The sequence below is a fragment of the Solea solea genome, chromosome 7, assembly GCF_958295425.1.
Source record: "Solea solea chromosome 7, fSolSol10.1, whole genome shotgun sequence".
In the NCBI taxonomy this organism is placed as follows: domain Eukaryota; kingdom Metazoa; phylum Chordata; class Actinopteri; order Pleuronectiformes; family Soleidae; genus Solea; species Solea solea.
Window position 1 is genome coordinate 18,675,384 of NC_081140.1, and position 16,222 is coordinate 18,691,605.

The 16,222-nt window shown below is 43.6% G+C and overlaps 2 protein-coding genes across 2 annotated transcripts; both read right to left on the bottom strand.

The window, feature by feature from the left end:
• Window positions 1-288: 288 nt before the first annotated feature.
• LOC131462114 (segment polarity protein dishevelled homolog DVL-3) lies at window positions 289-8,895 on the bottom strand. Its single transcript, XM_058633061.1, has 15 exons — window positions 8,593-8,895; window positions 8,388-8,457; window positions 8,185-8,303; window positions 7,285-7,373; window positions 6,947-7,091; window positions 5,347-5,443; window positions 4,972-5,041; window positions 4,581-4,720; window positions 4,119-4,195; window positions 3,954-4,021; window positions 3,325-3,405; window positions 2,961-3,095; window positions 2,648-2,815; window positions 1,424-1,594; window positions 289-1,222 (listed from the first exon to the last, which is right to left on the bottom strand). The coding sequence occupies exons 1-15, from the start codon at window positions 8,754-8,756 to the stop codon at window positions 936-938; spliced, it is 1,881 nt and encodes a 626-aa protein (XP_058489044.1). The 5' UTR covers window positions 8,757-8,895; the 3' UTR covers window positions 289-935.
• Window positions 8,896-9,253: 358 nt separating this feature from the next.
• rnpepl1 (arginyl aminopeptidase like 1) lies at window positions 9,254-15,693 on the bottom strand. The gene is made up of 11 exons (XM_058633055.1): window positions 14,067-15,693; window positions 13,845-13,985; window positions 13,616-13,767; window positions 13,422-13,538; window positions 13,112-13,347; window positions 11,874-11,987; window positions 11,597-11,709; window positions 11,397-11,499; window positions 10,997-11,224; window positions 10,621-10,763; window positions 9,254-10,383 (listed from the first exon to the last, which is right to left on the bottom strand). Exons 1-11 carry the CDS (start codon window positions 14,550-14,552, stop codon window positions 10,072-10,074), a joined length of 2,145 nt encoding a protein of 714 aa, XP_058489038.1. The 5' UTR covers window positions 14,553-15,693; the 3' UTR covers window positions 9,254-10,071.
• Between the last annotated feature and the right edge of the window lie 529 nt (window positions 15,694-16,222).

The window sequence follows — 16,222 nt, forward strand, 5'->3', positions numbered from 1 at the left end:
GCTCCTGACATTATCAAGGCTGATTCTGGGGTAAAGAAAAACTACAATTCATAAAATTCATAAAAGTATAATTATTTCATCTTCGATGAAATAATAGTTTTATTACACTACACTATCGTAATGCATTGTATATTTTAAAATGTTTCATACTTTTCCCACTCCATTTTCATCATGAAGGACATAGGATTGATTCTCTTTGTTCTTGTCAATATTTGCTGTTTTGGAGACACTGAATCTGATCTGAGCTTTATTTAGAAAATATAATTAAAATAAATTCCACACAGGAAGTTTGTCAGTGATTTTTTTATTATCATAATTCATCAGAAACAAGCGGCTTACAAACAATAATAATAATAATTGTGAATATCTTTGTGTTCCAGTCAAGAAGACATGACTCATTCTGACACAGATGAGTCCATTCGATGTTTCATCTCCATTCCTCATTGCGGTGACAATCCTCTGCATTGATTGGTTGTCTGTTTCACATTAAAGTGGATCGGCGGTCCAGCCCACCAGAACCAGATATTCCCGAAACCCTCGTCCTTCGAGTGAAGAAGAATTATAACAGTAGCTCTGTCCACTGAGGCCGTCAGAGGGACAGACGTTGTGGACGCCAACATCTGGGTTAATTACTTATCCTCTGGTTCCTCCTCCTTATCTCCTGGTACCTCCCATCGACAAAAATGTTAGGTTTACATTTTGTTGATGTTTTCTAAGTGATAAAATAAATATGATTTTTGATGACATTTGTTGTTTTTACTTTAACTCTTAATATTAAAGTTTCATTTTTAACAGCAGCTTTAAACATCTGATCACAGCAGACACAAACAAACAAGTTAAATAAATAAAAAAACAAACAAATAAGTAAGTAAATAAATAAATAAATAAATAAATAAGTAAATAAGTAAATAAATACATAAATGGTCATGAGGTTGTCACATGACATCAACAAAGAAATCACCAGGGTTTCCCATGGCCAGGTGAAGGGACTGTGTGGAGCCGGAGGAAACGTCTTGACCCGGAGACAGCGGGGGCGTCTGCTGCGAGTCCTTTGAATCGTCGTTGGCATGGAGACCAGAGATGGACGCCAGGGGTTGTTGAACGCTGTCGCCACCGAGGGACTCAGTCCCAAGGCGCTGGGAGGGCTCTGATTGGATGGGTCCTTCTGCTCCTCCTCCATTCTTCAGGCCATTACTGCAGTTGGATTCACTGCTGCGACTCCCTGTTCAGCCACATGATCACAAGAAGTTAACATACCACGTGTGTTCTCATCAGATAGAAAACACACAGATATTTACAGAGTGCTCACATATGCTCCTTTGCTTTTAATATTTAATTGTTTACTTTTCTTTTCTGACATCATTGGTCTTAATTTATATCAACTATTTCTGTGTGGACAGACAAGAGGAAGCACTTGTGTCACCTTCACTGTGTTGACTTCCTCCTCCTCCACTTCCTGCCCAGGCTGGCAGCTGGAGGAGTGGGTGAGGAGAGCTGTAGGGGTGAGGGAAGGGAGACTGGTGGGGAAGGGACGGGGGCCACTGTTCCTGGCCTGATTCTCCCCCTTGATCCAGCAGAGACAGCAGACCCAGATCTGAGGAGGAGAAGCAAACACATGACCTCACTTCCTGCTTCTTCACATGACCACAATTCCTGGTTTTTCACATCATAGATACACTGTATATAAGCATGCAAAGCAAATGCAGAGATTCTCCTCACATTTTATACGTGTTAGAAAACAGTGGGATAAAGAATTATGAAGTAAAGAAGGACGTTCAGTTTCTCTCTAGTCTTTTGGGATTTTTAGTTGTCTAACATTGACACACTGGGGCTGCAAACACTGTAACGATGTGAAAACCCTATAGCTGAGATGTCTTTGGCCCGAACACGTGTCTTACCTTAATGCAGAAAAACAATAAAGCTCTGCATCTTTATTTAAAATTCTTAAAGATGTGGAAAAGAGAAGAATTAAATTAAATTAAATTAAATTAAATTAAATTAAATTAAATTAAATTAAATTAAATTAAATTAAATTAAATTAAATTAAATTAAATTCTGTTCTTCTTCTCTCAAGAAGAGAGAAGAACAGAAAGAAGGGCTGACTCCTGCTGTGAGGCTGCAGGTGGCACTGATAGAGAAAGAGGGAGACAGATGCAGGACTGTAGCTAAACCACTGTAGTCCAGTTTCAAAGGAGAGAATGTTCCCAAATTTAATATGATTTGAAATCTATTTTTTTTTTTTTAAGTATTGTCTTTTTTAATCATTTAAATTTGGCAAGGTGGTTCATAACATTTTCCTGTGGAATTACAAATACAGAGGAGAGATTTTAAGAGTCTACAAACATCACTCCAGTTACTTTTAATTAGGCTTGCTAAAATCCCTGCTGACATCTCACTGCTAGTCACTTTCAAGTATTTTTCTGAAAATACTTCAAAGTTACAACTAACTGGCCATCATTTAGAAAAGTGGAAAATTGGGAAAGACATAAATAGTGATCATTTCACTGCTATGTTTTTACAGCAGTGAGATGATAACAATATACAATGGTGATAATAATAATATTAGGAATATTTTGGCACCATCTTGGTCTAATCAGTATGTATTGATCAGATGTTTGCTTGATCAGTGTGTGGTTCAGTTACTCACCTGCACAGATGTCTCCGAACACATAGTAGCACTGCTCAGAGAACGTCACCTTGCTGACCGTGTGGCGGATGTACCCGCCCTTCAGCAGGTTTCCTGCGTACTTCCTGGCCTCACGTCTGTCAGCGAAACCTTCCACGTTGCGGTGGAGCCAATCAACCACATCTGAACCTGGACAGACAAAGCAGACGCTAAGTTAATGACCATGACGCATCAGGTAACAGACAGGTGGCCCCTCCCCTCTGTGGGAACGCCACAGTGAGATGTGTGAGTGACTGCAGCAGCTTCTCATCCTGTGATTGTGCCGACATCTCACCAATGAAAGCGTTGGGGATGGTGATCTTCAACCACATTCTGTCCCGGACCTCCAGTCCTGACTCTGGATTGGCCATCGCCTTTACGACAGCTGTGATGTCACTGTGGATGTTGAGGTGTTTTTCGTCCGGGCCATCTGATGAAACAACGGCAAACAGTTGTTGTAGAAGGACATTTACAGGGTAAGGTGGGCAGACACAAAGTTGCATTGGCCGATTTTTTTGCATTTTTATTACGAATAGTATGAAAATAACCGTTCCATTTTTCTGTACCCTTCCCTTAGGAATCGTGTAACGCAAGCCTGACCAAGGGCTTTACTATTCCAAACCATACCGTACTGTACCATGACGGAAACACAGGTTTACCGTAGTGTGGAAGGAGCCTCCCTGTCATTGCAGCGGTGTGAGACACCCAGGCAGCTGGGTCAATGGGACGCACCGGTTCACCTTCAGCATAGAAACAAATGGAAACTAAATTAACAACTACATCAAATTTAACTAAAGATTAACTAATTTTAACAGTGCTATCCTCAAATAAAATGACGATGAGCTAAAATAAACTGGAGTAAAACTAAGCTAAGCTAAATCTAAATTAAACTGATCCAATCTAAGATAAAACTAAATTAGACTAGACAGCACTTTGATATTGCAAACCTCTGCCAAGGTCGCTCAGTTTCTGTGTTCGTATCATCCCCAAAAACTAATATTTCTTACTTGGGACATAACCTAAACTCTCAGATCATTTCATCCAAATATATTGTTGACTTTATTTTGTGTTGTGTTGCTCACAGACAGACAACCATGCCTCGTGAGGTACTCTGGAGCTATCTTCCTCAGGTGACAGACAAACACAATCACCAGCAAAAACATAACCTCCTTGGCAGAGGAAGCTAAAAATCTAATCTATCCTCAGCTAAGACTAGAGAAAACTAAGTTTCCCTAAGCTTCAAGCGCATTAATCTAAACAAACTGAGCTACTACTGTTGTTCGCTTACTTCTTGGCAGCGTGAAGCAGCTTTGTGGATTTGGATCCCAACACTTGGCAACTGTTAACGTCACCTCACTACAAACAGATAGGTAAACAGACAGACAGGTGAGCAGAGAGGTAATACAGTATTAGTACAGTTTTAAAAGTTGAGCCATAGATCTGTAGTACTGACCCTGGCTGGTGAACGACATCTCTCAGGACTCTCACTGCGTCGTCATTGCTCATGTTTTCAAAGTTGACGTCATTCACCTTTAACAGAAGACAACAGTGATATTAGCGGTCTACATTTTGTGTCTGCATTGCAGTACAGTTACATGTATATGAAGTAAAAGAGTATCTAATACATGAAACTTTGTAAAATAAACATTTGTATGAAAAAGTAAAGTTTTAGCGCAGAACAAAAGAGTGTTAACGTGCATAGATAAGAAATAACAATTTTATTAATTAGATCATAATCAGGTACATTTTTACCACACACAGATCTCTACTTATGTTATATTACAGTAGTACTGCAGTAATATTCCAGCAATACCTGCCGTAATATTACAGCAGTACCTGCAGTAGTATTACAGTAGCACCTGCAGTAGTAATGCAGTAGTATTACAGTAGTACTGCAGTAGTATTACAGTAGTACCTGTAGTAACATGTCTCCAGGCTCGATGCGTCCATCTGCCGCCACAGCTCCGCCCTTCATGATGGAGCCGATGTAGATTCCTCCGTCTCCTCTGTCGTTACTCTGACCAACAATACTGATGCCCAGGAAGTTATACCTGTCTGAGAGAGACATACAGATGAGAAACAGACAGACAGGTCAAAGAGAGAGACAGACAGGTGAGTGGGGGAGAGAAACAGATGAGCAAAAGACAGACAAAGGGAGACGGGGGGGAGAGGGTCCAATGATTATGATGAGAGCTCTGCTCCAGTTTGATGGTACTGCGAGGTCAGCAGATAAGTTATTGACAACTGATCAACCGCTGACTGACAGCAGATTGTCTGGTGGTCAGTGGGGGAGCGTGTATACTTACCCATATTCAGAGCGACAGTGGTGATGTTGAGAGACATGGTGGAGTCAGTGACACTGCTGAGAGACACAGACTGACACAGAGAGAGAGACAGGAATGTGAGGATGGGGACAGAGACAGACAGATAAAAGAGGACAGTGAGGTACAGAAGACACTGTTCCTGAACACATCATATGGACTTCACTGACCCACCCATTAGGGAGACTATTCTGACGTACATTTCCTAGACACACTGCAGCTGTTTCTGAAATCTATTATTATACTTTAGAAGCAGAATTCACCACCATTTAATTCTCAGTCATTCATCAGTCTATTACACCCTCACCCATGTGTTGCTTCGTGGGCCACAGTGTGTGTTTGTGTGTGTGTGTGTTTTACCCGCTCCATCTGTTGCGTTTTCGGTTTCCGGTGACGCCGGCGTTGTCGCCTGGCAAGGTGCGGAGAAGAGTTGCTCCGCTCTGTTGATTGGCTGAACCTGGTGTGACATCAGAGTACACAGGAAACACACCTGTCAGTTCAATTAACCAATCAATCAAACCATACAAGCAATGTTTTTACATGGAGAGATGGATTTAAATATCAATACAGTGAAAACCTCAAATAATAGCTAAAAAGATATAATGTAAAAACAAAATGAAAGATAATGTTGAGACAATTTTACAAAATAATAATAATAAAAAAATTGAAAATCTTCATGAAAACAGAAATATTAGTATTTTGAAAAAATATGAAAACTAAAACAAACAAAACAATTGTATTAACTATATTCCACAACACTACATTGAACAAACTGCTGATTAAGACAAAAATAGAAAGAAAAATAATTTGTACATTTCACATTAAATTATTTAATTATTTTAATGACATTAAAATAATTAAAGATATTACAACATCGTCAAATATGAACGAATGAAACAAACCTTAAGCTAAAACGATCCGACACGAAAAACAAGTCCGCAAGTCTTTTATCTGCAGCACAGTGTAAAACTGAGGCAGTAATCACATGACCTGCACTGACCAATCACAGCCAGAAGAACAGAGTGAACAGGTTTACTGGGGCAGAAGAAGAAGGCCTGAGGGCAGGTGGGTGACAGCAAACCCACCAACCACAGAGAGAGCTGATGATGTCACTGAGATGCATGACAGAAGGTTTCTGTGTATTCATGTTTTCTTTGTTTTTTTTTTCTTTTTTTAAAAAAGGAGCAGATCAATGTTTCATACACTAACATCACTGTTAGCCGAGTTCAGTGCAAACTAGCTCAACCACTGGATGAAAAGAGAAAATACACTATATGGACAAAAGTATTAGGCAACACCCAGAGGTGGGTCAATATCTCAATTTGGTAAAGTATCGTCGTCCTTCCTCATGCAATATCATAATTGATATGCCAGGGCAAATATCAATACTTTAATTAACAATTTAAGGTGCTCTAAAGTAAAAAAAGTCCCAGCCAGTTTTACTCACTGGGTGTCGCTACCTGATCGGGTCTGTCGGTGCTGCTCAAATGAATGAGGGAAACTTGCAGGAGGCGGACTACAACGCAGGGCATACATACACAACAACATAACGATAGCCGGGAGAAATGGCTGAGCCCATTGTTGCAGCGCATAATGTGTCGCATGTTCACATAAAATGATAGGATTTGATTTGTTTTTGCTCTTGTGTGTAGGAAACAGAAGTTGTCCTGCATTAACCAACAGATGAGCGAGTTTTCTTGTTCATGGTTGTCTTGTCTTCTCCTTCAGTTATTCTTGATGCAGCGCCGCCTCAGGCGAAGAGAGGAATACGTTATTCAAAAGGTTCGGGTCGTTTCACTAAAGTGCTCGGTGAAAGCAGACCGGTAGAATGTTGCATCCCCAATCGTGCCGAGTCGAGCAGACTATTAGGTGTGAAAAAGACCTTAGTAACCTGGCCGAAGAAGAGGGAGTTTACAGCGGGATAATGATGTTTCTGACTGTGTATGTGTGTGTCTCTGACCTTCCTCCTGAGTCATCCTCAGATGAGCAAAAACTCGTCGTCTCTAACTCGCTGCTCAGTCGCGTCGATGAGCTGTCACCTGAACCTACTGGCCCCGCTCCATTCTGATCAGCTGGTTGGTGGGTGTGGCCATTCACACGCTCACCTACAGAGAAAGCACCCAATCAGACACTCTACCATCAGATTGACTCTGAGGATCAATAGATTAAACAATTCCTCTATTGATTGGTATAAGAACAATAGTCAGATACTATGACGACTGTGAGTGGGGAAACAGGAATATTTTGTCATCACAGGTTGAGTCATCAGCTGACGCAGTCACATGATCATTTTCTTACTTCGGTCACTGCCATCTCTCTCACTCCTTTCTGGTGGTGAAGTGACAGGTGTGACCTCTGACCCGTCATGGCCGCTGGTGGCTGCAGCGCTGAGAGACAGAAAGAGACAAAGTGCTGAACTGCTGTTCACGGTGCTCGTGTTTGTTTGTTGACTCTTAGTCCGACTAAGTCTTGCTCGATTTTAGCCAGGCTAACGTGTGAAGAAAACACACCTGGAAAACATACCTGGATAATGCCATTCATAGTCTATTTACTCCTACATGCATACACTTAGTCGGACTGGATTCAGACTTTGTGTTCTGCGCAATGACCAAAATTCTTTGACCCAAAAGTAGAAGGATACGACATATAAAGTGCAGTATTGTTGCCGGAAAAGCAACATGATGGCACCTGTGAAACCGAAAGCTGCAAAGACTTTTGGACTTCATTGACATGTACAGCAGGTACCAACCGTCCATCTCGCCGTTCAACGTTTGTTTTTCTGTGACATAAAGGTCCACAGAAAATTGATTCTATATGCACTAGCTTATAGAGAGATACAGCGCCACCAAGGAGGTGGAGTCAGACTACAAGGCCAATAAATTGATTTTCTCCTCCACATGTAAATGTTAATTGAGAAAAAGAACACATTTGTACAGGCCTAAAGTTGGACTAAAGCTTTAGCTCGATTAAACTGCAGCAAAGAAGCAAACTCTGGTCCACCTAAAAATGTAGGTTTCGGTTCACTTTAAGTGAAACAAATGCAGGAAGTGGACTACAACTCCGGGGAATTGTGGGTAGACACAACCAAAACATACATGCATGTAGAACACTAGCCGGGAGTGTGAAAGCAAACTCAGACCTGCTGAATGTTGCGACAGTCTAGTGGAATATTAGGTGTTAAAACGACCTGAGACTCACTGGAAGGAGGGCGGTCTGGAGTGTCCAATCCCACCTGTCCGCTCGATTGGGGGCGGGGCCAGGCTGGTGGGCGTGCTCAATGACTGAATATCTGACTGACAGGCATCTGAGGACACCACCTGAGGAACGTGACAAACATCAGTGCGTGCAAGCTCCATGAAATCGCGCGCGAGCTAACGTTTGTATGCGCGTGCGTTACTCACCCAGCAGACGACTCGTCCGTTGACACAGGGCAGCCTGACATCATCATCACTGATCTCCTCTTTGACCACCCTGTTAACAAACAGTATCATCACCGACGACATGGTCAATAAATCCACTAACATCCGCAGTCATCATCACTGTTTCTAACACTAATGCTCAGTGCTCTTCTCGACACTCGTCACTGGTATCTTGTGGATCACTCACCCGAAGTCGTCGTCCACGGACTTGAAGAAAAACCTCACGTTGTTTTTGTTCAGCACCTGTTTGAAGTCCGCCAGAGTGACGTACTGTGCGGGCACGTTGATTCGGATCAGATACGGGGTCTCCTGGTCCTCCAGGTGGTAGATGACCCGAGTCTCCTCTGCCATGCCGGGGTTCCCCGGGGTTCCCCGGTGTTGCCCGGCAGAGGAGAAAAGAGAGGTGAGGAGGATGGGTACACACCTGTCTCTCTCTGTCTTCCCCCCCGGTCTCTCTCTGGTTCCAGATGCTTCTGTGCAAAGATGCTCAGTCTCCTCCGGATATGACACACTCAAAACCATAACAATACCAGACACTACTTCCTGTCTAGCGCTTCCTTTTTTCAGCAAGAGCACTCGTACGGCTCGATGTGACGCATTAACAAAGAATAACTGACTAAGGGTGACGTTTTATCTTATCCATACAAACAATCAATTATTACGTATCCAGTCGACATTTCACTTGTCTCATCTGATCTACACCTTTTATTTTGAAAGCAGAGACACAAGACTTTCGATATCCTCCGGAAACTGACAACCTTTCTACTTTACACTTCCGATTTTTTGTGACCGGGAGTTTCTTGTTGGAAATGATGACTGAGTAGATGATTGAGTAAATAAAAACTGTCGATCATCAAACAAAGATTTATTGCAAAACAGATGTTCAGACATGTTGTGAAATAAAATCAAACATGTTAACATTTATATATTCATTAAAAAAATGTAAAAACAAAAACTATTTAAATATTGACTTTAATAAAGTGCATCAAACCGAGGAATCATAAAAAGTTTTTTTCAAATCTTTATTCAAAAATGTGTTGACTTGTGATGAGGCGTTAAGGATCAGCTGGATGTTTATGCTTGAAATCTGTTGCTTTTAAATGTAAACAACCTTTAAATAAAGTTGAAATTGTTTTTTTCTTGTGACAGTGATAACGGCCAGACATTGATCAGTGATTGGTTCAAATCAGCTACAGTCTGAGGTAAATGTTTATTGCTGGTGAGTTCAGGGACTGTCTGAACATGTCGGTTACAAGCTGCAGTGCCAGCAGCATGAAGGCCACTCAGGTGATGTCTGCGGGTTTCTACTTACTGGTCAAATGACGAATTACAGGTGTAATGGTGTGTTAAGGGTCAGTCCAAGTTAAAGGTTAAAGAGTGCGGAGCTCTATGATTGGACAAGGATTTCTGAAATGCACACTAGGCGTTGTAGTAGGCAGTTTCTTCATGTTGAGAAACATGGAACCGTCCATTGCTCAACAGTCTTAAGCTTCACCTCTTTCCATGACAACCACACCCATCACATTAGAGGGTCAAATCAGGATCAGGTGGAGAGAGTACAGTCACCACACACTATGATCTCCAACTCCTGAACCTGAATATCTGTGGAGTGAACATCTGGTTGTGACATCACATGCGACTGACAGGCCAATCGCGGCCTGAATCATTACGCCGACACGTTTACATTCCTCAAAGCGATGGCAGCAGTCGTCCCAGCAGCAGCAGCAGAAGCAGTTGCCGTGGCAGCAGGCTGTGACAGCGGTGGAGTGGAGCTGGCAGTGGAGGTAGCAATCATGGATTGAGGTGGGCCATTTTGATTGGCAGGAGCAGAGCTGGTCTGGAACAGGATCTGCTGTAATGTCCGTCTGAGGTTTGGATGAAGACGGCGTTGAGTCTGGTAGAAAATCTCCACGGCAACACACTTCATCACCCCGGCGACCATGTCCTCGTACAGTGGCACCGTGTACATTCTGGATGTCTGTGGAGGGGAAATCAGTTTTTTCACTGCCTCAACACTGGCAACCATGTTTCCAGTGAGAACAAACCTCTGTGTCCTCAGTACAGGCCGTGCTCACAGTGCAGTCAGGGCTGACTATGTGTTATTATCTCACAAAACCACACTCAAAAACTGTGAAGTATTCCTTTGACTGTACTGCAGTATCAGTATGTGCAGCAATACAGTAATACTACAGTGTCAGCCGTACTCTCTACTCACGTGTTTGTGCAGAAAGACTCGGACTCGTTGCAGGTCGGGGTAGAACGAATTTCTGACGATCAGCTGAAGCCACCGGATCTGAACCTCAGCATTTAGGTCATCAAATAGGGACGAGTAAGAGGACGAGAGATGCTGCATCACATCTGTATCAAAGGAAAAAACCAAATTCATGCACGTTAAACTGGACCTGAATCCAACAAGGACACTGATCTGCACTGATTTGACAACGTATAGCAGATCACAATGTGACTAATGTTACTACTATCACTTTCTCGAGATTGAATCTGCATTTTCAGTTTAGATAAGTACAGTTACACCCCTAATTAGTAGAAGTACTTTCAGTGCTCTAATATTATCAGACTACTTGAAGTACTACCTGGGGGCTGAGGAGAGTGGTCCAACATGCGGTCGAGGAATAGGACAATCTGGAAGGTGTTCCAGGCTGAGAGATCAAAGGTCATCAAGGACTGCAAGTCAGGGGGATCACTGCTCCTCCATAGGTCACACAGATCCTGGACTGGGTGGATCAGAGTGCCCCCTGCTGACAGGTCTGGTTCATACAGAGGCGGTCCACAGCCGCTGAGCCACCGCTCAAACTCCTGGCCTGAGGACAACAGGGGACAGGGTCAAATGACATCAATAATGACTGTTCTTCTACAGCAGGAGTCAGTGTGACAGAGAAGGGAGGCTGATACAAGCAAATAAACAAAACAAACATACACACACACACACACACACACACACACACACACACACACACACTCTCACACACTCACCTTCTCGGTGAGCAGCATCCTGCAGCTCTGGGAAATAATCCAGGAAGTAGTCGATGAGGTCCTGAGCAACAACACTTTTAAACTTGAACTGAGAGATGTAATCCTGTGGACACAGAACAGACCCCGCCCCACAGGTTGAAGGTGACCTACTACTGTGACAGCTTGTATATATCTGATTGTGTGTGTCTGTGTATACAGACCCTGAGGAAGCGGTCAAAGCGCCGTGTGTCTCCACTCAGCTGTGACAAATACGATACGAAGCAGAAACCTTTCTCATAGGTAAAGAGGTTCATCAGAGAGCTCGGGTTTACACCTGAGGAGAAGGGGGAGGGGTCAAGGCACTTGTATGTGTGTGTGTGTGTCGGCATTAACTGATTATAGTGAAGGTTAAAAGATAACACTTTGCTTAGGCTATCCAAATGAGTGGAAGTCAGTGCTGTGTCCTGGAAAGAATAGCTGCACAAATTTGTATTTTACCTGACTCAAACTTGACCTGCAGTTTGCTCACAGGGTTGTTGTCTCCAAGGAGACGCAGCTGTCTGTGGAGGGCGTCCAATCTCACGACAGTCTCCAGACAGGTGAATGACTCACCTGCAGATGAAGGGGAGAGGCCAAAGACAACTGTACTGAGAAACTGTATGCATTATTTTCTGTAGTATTATTTGCAGTATCTTGTACAGCATTTTCCATTGTATATTTTGCAGTATTTCTACTACAGTTCTCAACGGGTCGGGACAAAAAATCTGCAGATGAGGCGGGTCGGGTCGGGCCTCCCTTTTTCCGCTCCACTGTTCCTGTGTGGAGAAGAGTATATCTGGCTGTCTGCTTGATGGAGAGGGGCAGACCTGACGCCGCTCCGTGTGTAACCCCCGACACTTTGGGCACGTTAGTGTCATTTTTGGAGCCCTTTTGTTGATGCTGAGCGTGAACTGGAAGAGGGGCAAATATTTCCCTCTGACAGCAAAATGCCAACGATACTGCACAGCTGGCAACCGTGCGTCAGTATGAGAAGTCCCGCCTGTTAACTGCACAGCAGCCGGTACCAGAGGACCCAGAGGACCCAGATGACGCGAGCCAGGAGACGGGTGCTGCGTCAACAGCTGCAGGTAGTAGTAGTACCAATGGCATTTTCGCTCATGTTTTTACAGTATTTACAGTAGCACTTTCAGTGGCGCCTCCATCATGACAGTATCAGCAGTAGCACTAATAGTATTTACTAGGCTGCAATGATTACTCAATGAATCGCTTATTAATCAATTACTCAATGAATTGTCAAATATTTTGAGTGTTCATTAGATAATTAAAACAAGTTTTTAGATTTTTCAGCTTCTTAAATGTGAATATTTTTTGGTTTCTTTGCTCCATATAACAAAGAAATCACAAAAGGAATCATTTTGGTTTGTGTACAAAACAAAACATTTGAGAACATCATCATTTTCATGTTTGGGAAACACCGATCAACATTTTCTGACATTTTATGGACCTAACAACTAATTGATTCATCAAGAAAATAATCAACAGATTAATCGATTGTAAAAAATAATAGTTAGTTGCAGCTCTAGTATTTATAGTGCTATTTTCTGTAGTGTAACCAACAGTGTTGTTTGCAGTGGTGGCTTCTGTAGTATTGAAGTATTGTGGAGTATTAGCTAAAGTATACAATCTGAAATGTTCGCTGCAATATTTTCAGCAGTATATTTTTGCAGTATTCTTACCGTATGCCTCCGTTGTGATCCTCCTCTGTGCGTACGTTGCTAGTCCTTCACTCAGCCACATTTCCTCCCACGTTGCGTTGGTGACGGCGTTCCCAAACCAGCTGTGTGCGATCTCATGGATGACGTCAATCAGGAGAAACTCGCTGCTCTCCAGGATGGAGGCAATGATGAAGGTGAGGCAGGGGTTCTCCATGGCAACGATAGGGAAGGACGGGGGTAGGAACACAATGTCACACCTAGGGGAGTTGGGATCTTTTAACTGGTGTCTTTGATTGTGGTCAGTGGAAGTGTGACTGCACACTTAACTCACCTGCCCCACAGGTACGGGCCAAACAGCTCCTCGGCTACGACCAGCCAGCGCTCCACATTGTCACCCAGCTTCTTCACTGCACATGACAACAAACATGGCTCCGCCCACACTCGACTCCTAAAAGCATACGTCAAAGGTCACAAACACCAAGGGTCATCACAAACACAAACTGTAAAAGAGGAAGTTGAACCAACCTCGGGCCGACATCGACGTGCTGCAGCTCCCCCGCCACCAATGCCACCAGGTAAGATGGAACTGGAGACTCCATGGAGAACTGGAAGACCCGGTCAGGTTTGGAGTAGGAGCTCCTAGACGCACTCATCAGAACGGTAACTCCCTCCGGGACCTGCAGATCAAAAGCATCTGTATGTCTGTCTAAGCACCTGTTGCTTCAGAGGTGAGAGGTCAAAGGGTGGGACTCACCCTGATAGTAGCTGTGTACGTGCTCTTGACAGCAGGTGTGTCGAAACATGGGAAGAAGGAGCGGTTACACACGGAGTGACCCTGCGTGAAGACAAGAGGCCGAGACTGACCACAGGTCAGCTCTGAGTCCAGCCACCAGATCTAAAAACACATACACGGAGTCGACATCACCATCATCATCATCATCAAATATGTGTGTATGTGTGTGAGTGATGGGCTTACCGCTGGCCCATCAGTGGTGGTGTATCGGACTGTGATCTGGATCAGTCGACCTGGTTTTACAGCGGTGGTTGGCAAGCTGATGTTGAGCGATGATCCATAATCAGTAAAGGGATCAACACGATATGTGAGAGAGACAGGATCCACCTGTCCTGACCCTGGGGCCTTACAGTCTATAGAGTGGATTAACAGAGATGGGTGGGAGTCCAAGACTAGGGTGTGGACCCCTGGCTGGACTGGGATCAGATCCAGAACCAGCCAGCCGCTCATCTCCTTCACAGCAAAGTTCAGCCGCAGGTCTAAGTGGAAGTGTTGCAGCTGGAAGCATCTGAAATTAGATGCTGAGGCCACATCCACCAGGGGGCACCGTGGAGACCCGGGACCTGCTGAGGGCTGACTAGAGTCCCCAACACAGTGAGGCACAGAGACTGGTGGGGATTTACGGCAGCAGCAGAGTGAAGTGGGAGTCTGGTGTAGGTCTGCCATCATGAGCTAAACCTTAATTAGACCTGGAGTAATTGCATCAGACCATGAGAGCGAAAAGGTCACAGAGACAGGAAAGACCAGGTCCAACTACATTTAATCCAGGTCTAAAACAGAGACTAAAGCCAAACTGCATTCAAAAGCTGTTTAAACCAAAGTCAAGCAAAATCTGACTGTAAACCTGAGATAAATAAGGACACTTATGATCCAGACTCAATGTTAGACTTGTACTCCCTGCTTCTGGACCCTTACCAAAGCCAGGACAAACTACATATGTATTCCCCTTAACAGCACTATTTTCAGACCATTTACTCATGTTGACCAAACCAGTCCGAGAGTGCTGACTTCACAGTGACAGAAGCCAAAACATATCCAAAAACAGAGCAGTAACCCAAGTTTAATAGCAGTCTGGATTTAAACCTAGTTAAAGGTTAATTACAATCAACACATTCTTCAGAATTAAAACCAGACTAGACTTAAAACTGTACCAAAAGAGTGAGTTATCCCTGTCAAACCAGACCAAGCCACATTTAAACACACCAAAGATACAACCAAAGATATGAAAAGTACCACACCTGAGTTTAGTCGGTTAAAACTTTGTGTGAACCTGAGTCAAATCTACACGTTAACTCAGTTCAAAGCTCCATTAAAACGACTGTGAACTCCGTGTGCACCCGGGTTGAATCTAAATGTAAACCCGGTTATGCTACATATAATGCCAGATTAAAACTTCGTATAATCCCGGTTTAGCTGCTGCGTTAATTAGCTGTTTTAGCTTTGAAGCATCAGGCAATGACTGTGACTCGGGTTAACAAACCGGGAATAGCAGCGAAGGCTAATTAGCAGAGTGCCCGTAGCATTAGCACCAGCGGAGTTAGAAAGTCAAGTCAAGCTGAAGAACCAGACACACAACGGCTGCTGCAGAGACCTCAGCCCGGCTCCCTGCTCTCTGTCCCGGTCACTGGGTCCAGATCCTCCTGGTAGGTCTGTTGGAGACGGACGTTGAGCGTGTATGTCCGTGTGTGGAGGAGAGAGTAGGGGACACGGACAAAGACAGGATATTGTTGTCAAACAAAGACACAGGGGACGGAGGAGACAGAAGACGACAGAGAAGGAGCCTTTCCAAAACAGGAAGTAACAACAGCAGGGAAAAGTTTCTGTAGGGGGAGGGGGCGCTGTGGAGCAGCTGTGACAGCACCAGGTTAAAGGTCAACACAGGGGGGGAGTAAAAGAATAAACAATACACAGGTTAGTGGAGGGTTAAAAGGATAGTTAAGGTTTTTTGAACGAGTGTTTGTATGAGATACAGACTGTCCTGTGCATGAGACATGCAGACACTCATGGCTACCAGTAGGGACACCATGAAAAATACATTTTAATTAATCACTTTATCTGACCGGTGGACAGCCTTTTCCAGGAGGAAACTGAAGTTTGTGTCACTTTGTAAATCATTCTCTCTGCCAAGGTACTTTAAGACCATATGCATTTTAGCTTGCAGCTAGCTGCTGCCTATTAGGTATGTTTGTGTCACTGAGATAAATCTACAGATTTACCAAAACACACAAACTTTAGCTTCCTCTTGGAAAAGGTGAGCCTTTTGTAGTGTGCCTTACATATGACCGTGTCAGTAACTCATACAACCACACTTCGTAAAATATGAATGTTCTTTTAATGTG

What these genes read in the sequence shown, in the direction of transcription:
- LOC131462114 (XM_058633061.1), bottom strand. Translation starts at nt 8,756, where the DNA reads ATGGCAGAGGAGACTCGGGTCATCTACCACCTGGAGGACCAGGAGACC. An exon ending in GATGTCGTTCACCAGCCAGG is followed by an intron (nt 4,022 to 4,118) that starts GTCAGTACTACA and finishes ATCTGTTTGTAG; the next exon opens with TGAGGTGACGTTAACAGTTG. An exon ending in AGGAAGTCAACACAGTGAAG is followed by an intron (nt 1,223 to 1,423) that starts GTGACACAAGTG and finishes GTGGCTGAACAG; the next exon opens with GGAGTCGCAGCAGTGAATCC.
- rnpepl1 (XM_058633055.1), bottom strand. Translation starts at nt 14,552, where the DNA reads ATGATGGCAGACCTACACCAGACTCCCACTTCACTCTGCTGCTGCCGT. An exon ending in CGTACACAGCTACTATCAGG is followed by an intron (nt 13,768 to 13,844) that starts GTGAGTCCCACC and finishes TTTGATCTGCAG; the next exon opens with GTCCCGGAGGGAGTTACCGT. An exon ending in GATCACAACGGAGGCATACG is followed by an intron (nt 11,988 to 13,111) that starts GTAAGAATACTG and finishes CTTCATCTGCAG; the next exon opens with GTGAGTCATTCACCTGTCTG.